General features: G+C 35.5%; 1 protein-coding gene across 1 annotated transcript; it reads right to left on the reverse strand.

Moving 5' to 3' along the window:
* Positions 1 to 4,745: 4,745 nt before the first annotated feature.
* LOC111903875 (plastocyanin-like) lies at positions 4,746 to 5,471 on the reverse strand. Its single transcript, XM_023899642.3, has one exon. The coding sequence runs from the start codon at positions 5,311 to 5,313 to the stop codon at positions 4,810 to 4,812; it is 504 nt and encodes a 167-aa protein (XP_023755410.1). The 5' UTR covers positions 5,314 to 5,471; the 3' UTR covers positions 4,746 to 4,809.
* Positions 5,472 to 9,424: the final 3,953 nt, after the last annotated feature.

Consider the following 9,424-nt stretch of genomic DNA (forward strand, 5'->3'; position numbering starts at 1 on the left):
GAAAATCTCCAAAAGTGTGGCAAACGTGCATCTTGAATATGGATTCCAAAAGTAGAAACTTGGTTCTTGAAATAAAATAAGGAGTGTACCGGCAAAACACGAAATCGAGCCTTCAATCGTCTTCAAATATGGTGTAAGTCTCCAAAAGTAGAATGACCAATGTGGGAAAGCATATGCCACATTGCATGGTTGTAAAAAATATGAGTCAAAATAATCTTGAATATATTGACAAGAAGAATAGCATCAACCCATAGAAGACTAAAATGTCAAGGGCCTTGAATCTTGTAAAAATCTAATATTCACGACGTGAGTGTGAAACAATTCACGACGTGAAATCGAAACTGAGCGTATTCTGAAAACCTCCTGATAACTGACTCACGACGTGAATAATAAATGTTCACGTCGTGAAAACTGGACAAGCAGAAAACATTGCGCAATCCTTCTTTTAATGTCTTAATGTATTAAGACTCTTCCAAAGTCATCAGTTTATGACTCTTTCGCTGACGCTCCCCTCTCTTAACTCACCCCACACTTATTTTGAAAATATGGGTCTCGACTCTCGGCATTAAACACTCCCGGCTAAAAACGTACGCATTCATAACTCGCTATCCCTCCTAGGCGCTCCTTAGCAATTTCTGAGAAACAATCAACAACGAAGAATAAAAGACACATAATATTCAAAGTAGTTCTTGCAATCCCATAAAAAACAAACTAAAAACAAATCAAACAAAATAAATAACGATCAATCATCCTCCTCATTTTCCTGCGCTCCACTGGTACCAGCTCCATCACCTCCGCGACCACCATACTCCGACCATCGTGGGCAAATCGGGTAATGATACCCTAAATAAGACGGCTGCTCCACCCCAAGATGCCGAACAACATTCTCCATCGTGCCGCCTATCCAATTCACACTCAACGATAATTGGTCAAAGTAACCAACCATATCACCCCCAAAAGGCGCACCAACCATGGAAGCAGGTGGGTGTATCGGCTGCCCGCGGTCTCCCCTTCCTCTCACGTTCCTGCGCCTCGGTCTCGGCTCTGGCGTAGGTTGATCGGCTAGCTGATCATCCTCATCATCACCCTCAACATCTGATGGAACTATGCCCCAATGTGATCCAAAATTTATGACCACCCGCATAGTTTCCAAATATCCCATACCAAAGTCATGCTCGTCCACACACGTCATGGATCTAGTAATATCGGGAACAACCAGATGATAAGAACGGGCCAAACGAGTAACAAAATGCCCCCCCCACAAATGGGGCTCCCAGGGCGCGAACTCGCGGCAGACCCGGCCAGAAAACGGGCTAGAAAATACGGGATGTTGCAACAGACACCAGACTGTAAGATGCACCATAAGAAAAATAAGTTCTGCTTAGTCACTTTGTCGTCATGCCTCTTATGGTTGATGGAAAAGGTAATGAATCGGTGGAGTAAACGATGGATCGGGGACCGAATACTGCTCTCGGGAGATACTCCGGAATTAAACATCCCGGAGGCAATGTTATGCCAAAAAGAATACCCCGTGACACCCTCCGCATATCCTCTAGCAGCCCCACTCAAAAACATGCCAAACTCGGGAGTTACAGCCTCCTGCCGATCATACAGTCCTACTCTCCAAGCAAACTCAACCAGGCTGCACTCCCGGTACTCACCCCCCAATCGAAATACCAACGCCTGTGGCCAATGTGGATCTTGAACCGTTTCCTGAAATGTCACCGTTGCGAAAAACTCGACACAAAACTCCTTGTAGACCCGCTCTTGCACCCGGAACAGATTCTGCCAACCAGAACAGGTAAACGAATACCCATCTCCAATGAATATCTTTGTCAAGAACAGGCCCACCCGGTCTACGAGCCCTACTTCCCTCAATCTTGTCCAATTGTCCACAATCGTTCATATGTTGGAAGTAGATATGAATGAAGATTGTTATGAATCGGTATGTAGATTGTCTAAATGGTTTTAGACATAGCAAAAGGTTGCTGCAACGTTCATGAGTGCTTATGAACTAGCTTTGAGCATTGGAACAAACCCGTGCTTGCTGGAATCACCTTATGGAATATGATATAAAAGGGTGATCGTAAGACGATAATATCATATTGTCTTAAAACCTAGATATATGGTTTGTTATTTGTTAATTGGTTGTACATTGATAATGCGAAAACGCATCAGTAACTCGGTGTTATAAAACGCATTGTTGTGTATAGTTGATTAATGAATAAGTAAATGCATATAAGTCGAAGTTTATCTGTTACTTTTATCCCAAGATGGTAAAAGCGATATCTCGGCCGCTCGATGATTTGATTTGACTTATGTGTCGGGCCCGGTCAGAACTGAATTGATGTGTTCGATTAAGTTCTATGTCGAATAAATCGGAGATCGAGAAACCAAAATGCTAGACAAATTATTCCATAGAATTGTCAGCATGATATCTAACAGAGGACTGTATGATCCCTTATCTAAAGGACAAGATTGATTAGATCAGAGTTTGACAGCGTATTTGAGAGCTACAATTGCAAATCGAATTGTACTTGTGCATATAGTTACTAGACTTATCCAAGTGGGAGACTGTTGGAATAGTGTCTAAGGCTGCAACTATATTAGGCAAGTATTTGACCCGATTGTGCATGGTTCTTTTGGGTTGCCTTCATCATAGCAACTTAACAGGATGATTTATTATGAAAGAAAACATATTATTAATATATTATGAGAATAATATAAGGAATAATAATATTGTTATTTGATTAATAAAAGTCATAAAATTAATTAGAATTAATTTGGTGACTTAAAGAGATTAATTAAATAAGAGGGTATAAACTGTCAATTGTTTGATAGTTACACTTTGGACTGTAAATCCTTCATGGATAGGGTTGGACGATTTCTAGGGCTTAGGATAAGCCACAAATCGTCTAAGGGCTTATCATGGAAAGGATTTGGATTGCTTTGGGTAAAGATTATCCAACTAGGGTTTAAGGGTGAAACCCTAGGAGCCTTACAAGTATAAATAGATCCTTGGGGCAAGGGAAATCGGCACCTCTACAAAAGCAAAGAAACCCTGGCCGATTTCTATTCCCTCTCCTCTCTCTCAAATCATCCTCTTGCTAGTTGGTGTTTGTAAGCCATTAGAGGAGTGACATTTGTGACTCTAAAGCTCCAAGAACAAGAAGATCAAACAAGTGTTTCAAGGTAAGCTTCTATCTCTGATGTTGTATTGTTCTTATACTCTATTAGTTATTAGAAGTCTTGGATCCAATGCATGTTTAATTAGAGAAACCTAGATCCAAGCATTAGGGTTTGCATGTGCACATAGGAATGTTCATATGGCCAAAACCCATCACTTATCCACATGAATTTGTCAAACCGTAATCACAAGACTAGGTTAGTGACAAATCCTCAAATTTGTTAGATCTCAACAACAAATTTGTTAGACCTCATCGAGCAGCTTGTGTGCATCCTCAAATTTGTTAGATCTCAACAACAAACCAAGTAATGTGTTTTTCACATTGGTGTTTTTCGCATCTGGTTCTAATTCATTATACAATTGCAGAGATTCTTGAACCTTTTTAATATGAAAAAAGTATCTAATTAACAGGATTGTTGAGTTGGAGGTAGGGGGACCTTTAGTTCCTTGGAAAGGTTGAATAAACCAACAAGGGGAACTGAATCTTCTTCACGCATCGCTATCTCGATAACAGTTTGGAGTATTGAAGGTAACGGTAGTTGAGAAAGAGACGGAGATTGGTTGTCATGAATGAAATGAAAAATTTTAAGAGCTTTATTTGAAGTTTCGAGACGACGATCGATTTTGATGAGCGATTGAGGGGGTAGAGAGAGGAGTTGGTGTTGCTTGTCCAATCCTCTGTGATCTTCAGTTGGGTAATGGCGGTTTTCGACTTTCCGTCAATTCTTCTTGTGAAGGTGGTTGCGTTGAATACGGAGATGGGTGGTCGTGAAATATTTATTGGGTTTAAGAAGGCGATGAACGTATCGTTTGGATGCGGAGATTGGTGTCTTGATTGTTGTGGATGAAATTGAAAATTTTTATTGTATAATTTAAACCATAGCCGGTAAAGGATCAACTACGAATGAAATTTAAATCATAGCGGTCATTCGTGTAATTTAGATAACTATTTAATGGATGAATAGTTAAAAACTAACGATAATGACCTAATTGACACGTATAGTAAAAGTTAGATAACCTAATGCGCAAAAAAAAAACATAATTAATCAAGTCGGACAAATCACAAAAGTTAATTGTGCTAGAGTGATATTAAACAAAAACTATTTTGATGACTATTTGATAATAATGCAACTTTTTAGATTGGTCAAATTAAAATTTACAAAAAAAAAAAAAGATAATCACAGAAATTAACCAAAATAAGCGGTCTTATATTACAAACTACGAAATTGCTATTTGCTACCGAACTAACTTTCCAGCCCTATCATACATGGGCTCAACAGGAAACCTATCAAGTAATTTTGTATACCTAAACATGGTTATATTTTGTTTTTAGTAATGATTTTAATCTTTTTTTTATTCTTTGTGAAATTTAGGTGTAGAATGCCACTCTGGGCAGAACATTTGGGGAAAATTGTAAGGAGCCTGAAAGCTTTTTATTGGTAAAAGATTACTGTTATTTTTCTTTTATAATTTTCTCTAATATGCCGTCATTTATCTCAAATACATTTCAACATCATTTATACAATCCGGACAGCAAATAAAAGTATAAAACAGTAGCTTTGCCAAATATTTTCAAAGTTTAATTATTTAGAAAATAGAAAATGAATAAACCAAACTCTCATTTAATTAACAGTAACTTTGCCAACCATCCCAGCACCTTGGTGTGGTGCACAATAGAAACTGTAAGTCCCTTTCTCAGTCAATGTCACTGCATATGTGTCTCCTCCTGCATTCAACAAATCCTCTTCACTCATTGAAATCTTGGACACGTCAACGCCAGCTGGAACCTCGTCTTCATCAAACACAACGTTGTGTGGGAACCCTGCGTTGTTCTTGAACACAATCTTCTCACCAGACGCCACACTGAAGGTGGATGGTTCGAAAACCAATCCACCGTCACTGCTTCCTAGCAAGACTTCTGCTGCCAGCGCGTTGCTGGCCAGCAACGCGCTGGCGGAAACAGCGATAGCTGTGGCCACCGCTTGCTTCAAGGAAGCTCTCACTGAGAGCTTTGGGGTGACGGATGCTACCTTGACGGTAGCAGTGGTGGCCCTTGAACCGGCTGTGGCGGTCTTAAGGCCGGTGAATGATGGGATGGAGATGGTGGAAGATGTTATGGTTGCCATTGGGAATGAAAATGAAATGAAGTATTGGTGTTTGGAGAAGAAGGGTGTGGGATTTTAAAGTGATGAGGCTGATCTTTTGTGTGGTTTTTGTTTGTTGAGGTGGTGATGGGTGCAAAATGAGTTATCTTATCGTGGATGTGTGAATGCTATCCACTCAATTGATTTGGTGGTCTATGATTGGTTGAAAAGTATAGGAAAATCCCCAAGTGATAAAAAAATCTTTGTAGAATAATTTTTTTGTTACATTTACAAAAAATTTAAAAAATAAGGGATGAATGTGAAACATAGACTTACGTGCTTCCATATTTTCTCCTTTTTTCTAAGAAACAAGTGTATATATATAAAAAAATTGCAAAAAATATTGACCCAAATCATACATTATATTTAAAAATATGTCTCATTTTATTATCTTTATAAAAATATGTTTGATCTTTTACATCCATTTAATTTTTCACTCCATATATTCAACTTTCTTCCTAGCTTTTTATTTCCTTTTATGGGCCAAAATTAGACTAAAATGTCTTTGTGCGACATGGTTTTGGGAAGCATGAACATATGTAAGCTTGAATATTATGTTAAGCATGTAATAATAATCTGATCATGCTCATACTTTTTTAGATAAAATATATACCATGTAAAACATGTGCAGAATCAAAAAATAAATAATGGGTCCGAAATTTACCTCAATTTCAAAGTCTACAATATGTCCGCGGATTGTGAACAAATGCTACCAAATGCATTGAAATTCTTAAATAAATAAGCACTCAAAACCTCAAATACCAATTGTACTTCATTACAAAACGATCACCTCGAGTGTACTACACAAACCATTTGTACTACTTCTACATGTACACATCATCTTTTTATTTATTATTTTAATATGAAATAATTGGTAAAATATAGGCAAATCACCTATATTCTACAATCAATTTCTATAACTGTTAGATAAAACTAATTCTCCGACGATTCAATTTTCCGGCCAATCTCCGGCCGTATCATTTTTCCGACGACTTTGAATAAGAAGTTGGTTAAGAAACGACGTCGTGATTGAAATTATCATAAATATCGGTTTCAATACAAGTGATAATCACATGATGGGTATCGCAAAATAACATGAAATTCATGATTCTAATTTTTGTAACGTAGAAAATTTCCGTAAATTGTTCAAGAAATCCTTTAAGTTTGCTGATAACGTTTATGTCTAATACGTTGAATTTGTATTATTTATAAATCGGGAACACTCATAAAATTCTAAAACTTCGTCAATTAAGAAAATTTATCCATATAAGTCACTACGTATAACATCAATTTCTCACTTTCTACTCTTGTTATACCATTTTGCCCTTTATACATTCAACCGGAATGAAATTTCCTGTTCATGAATTTTCGTACATCACCATACCTTCAACGTCTTTACTTCAAACTTCATGATTGATTGTTGAATGTTAGTCATCATTTTTAAGTTATATTATGTCGGTAATGGTGATTAGATTATGAATATGATAGTATGTTGTTCCAAAAAAAAAAAATTAAAAAAAAATCACAACATAAGTAAAAACAACTTCAATAGAAACCTTAACCTCACGTTCCTTTCCTCTTCTTCTTTTATGGCCTCAGCGTCTATGTCAAGCATAATGGGGATGTTGGTTACACTACAAGAATAACACGTATTACGGCGACGCCCACCTTTTGTAGCGACATACAGCTTTCAGATGGTATGTCACCGCTAAAAGTGGGTGTCACCGCTAATACGTGTTAACTCTCGATCCGTGTCAATGCGCCATATTAAACCCCCACCGCCGATTTTGTTCCCAATCCAACGGCTGATAGATGAAGACGTGCATCGCAATAGCGGTGATGTCTGTCGCTGCTAATGCTCGAAAAAAATACCGCGAGGTTTTCCCTCTTCAAGTTGTCGTTGCTGATAGCCACGTGTCGCCGCTAATACCCATCGCCGCTAATGCGTTGATGGGATATACACAACAAAAACTGATCTTTTCCTCTTCTGCCTTCACTTGACTTATGTCGATTTGCCACCGATTTGCGACTTCCCTCCATTTGCTTCGTCGGATTTTACTCCTAATCCCTCTGTTCCGTCGACGGCCACCTTTGCAGGCGACAGAAAGTGTAATACCGGCGACCATAGGTACAGTTTCTTCTCCTTTTGGCTTGATTTCACTTTCTTTTTGTCGATTCTTACTTATTTTGTTGTTTTATGCTTGAAATTTTGATGTTGGTTGGATTTGGTTGATTTTTGATGAAATCTGGCCAGAAAAGTTGATGTTGGTCGGAATTTGGCCGTAATATCGCCACTACCACCCTTCTTCACCATCACCACCCTTCTCCACAACTTTTTTTTTGTTTTATATAATATGTATAATATGTTGATTTTTGTATGTGTTCTTAGAATTTGAATAATTGAATGTGTATTATTTGTGAATGTGTATGGCTTTGTGTATATATGATATGTATTTGTATGTGTATGAGGCATGTATGTGTTTTCCATGTGTATTTTTTTGTATATGTGTATTTGTGTGTAATGAAAAAACAAAGTAGTTACTATAATGTATGTGTATGTGTATTATTTGTGTATGTGTATATGTATGACTTTGGAAATTATATATGTAATTTTTGTGTGTGTGTGTGTATATATATATATATATATATATATATATATATATATATATATATATATATATATATATATATATATATATATATATATATATATGGAAAAAATGAAAAAAAAAGTATGATGCTATAATGAATCATTCCTAATAAATAAAGAACTTTTTGCTACATATCACACTCTCATTGATTTGGTCACATGTCATTTTATGGTTATTTTCAATTAATGTTTTTCCATATGGCATTTTGTGGGTTTTTTTATTATATTAATTTCCACATAATATTTAAATGTAATAATTGTAATAATAAATACATATAAATTTCATTAGTTGACTTCCTTTAAATTTTTAAATTTCTAAATTAAAGTTTCATTAGTTTCCTTTGTTTATTTATCTAAATTATTTGTTTAATTTAAAAGAAAAACAAACACTTTCATTTTAAAAATTCAATATTTTTTTATTTTTTTCTTATAAATTCAAACTTCTCAAATGTTCAGAATTTTATATTTTTTTTTCCTTTAAAATGAATTCATGTAATACATGTATCTTACATCTAGTATGTAATATGTGTAGGAAGCATGTTTAAGTGTATTTGTATGTATAATGTGTGTATTTATGTATAATGTATGGAAAAAATGTGTGTGTAATGAATATATGTATGGAAAAAGTTAGTTATAGTCTCATATTTTATCTTATTATAACATTGTACTTTACAATATTTTTGGAAAGTAAAATTCTATAATTGAAAAAGAAATGAAAAAAGAAAGTTTATGTATTTGTATGCAACTTGGAAATTACAGTGGTATAGTGGAAAAAAATGAAAAAAATAATTTGTAGTTTACAAACTATTTTTTTATTATAGCATTGTACTTTCTAAATTACATACAAATAACTTTTTTTTCATTTATTTTTTCAGTTATATCATTTTACTTACCAAAAATATTGTAAAGTACAATGCTATAATAAGATAAAATATGATATTATAACTAACTTTTATTCATATTGTGTTTCTATATTGTAGATCTTGTAATTTTACAAGCTATATATGGGGTTTAGTTGGGCAATACTCTTTTACATGATGGCAGAGGTTATGGGTCTGGGACATGGAGGTGATGGAGCCGGGCATCTTAGGAGGCTTTGGTCGCGGACAGTACAAACAGGATGATAAATCTTATTATAATGACAAAACTGCACAAATGGTCCCTGTGGTTTGCTGAAAATTGTCACTTTGGTCCAAAAATGTTTGGACTAGCACCAGAGGTCCAAATTTTTCATTTTGTTGCGAATTTGGTCCGATTTTGTTTGAACTTTTTTATAAAGCCGATTTTGCCCCTGATTATTTAATATTTTAATTTTCTTTTATTACAACAATTAAAAAGAATTAAAAATAAAAGAAAAAAGAAAATACTATCTCTCTCTCTCTCACCCATCATCTTCTTCTTCCTCAAGAACGCTGAAGAATATCTTCCGCCACCACCACTATT

This window comes from Lactuca sativa, chromosome 9 (genome assembly GCF_002870075.4).
Source record: "Lactuca sativa cultivar Salinas chromosome 9, Lsat_Salinas_v11, whole genome shotgun sequence".
NCBI classification, from domain to species: Eukaryota; Viridiplantae; Streptophyta; class Magnoliopsida; order Asterales; family Asteraceae; genus Lactuca; species Lactuca sativa.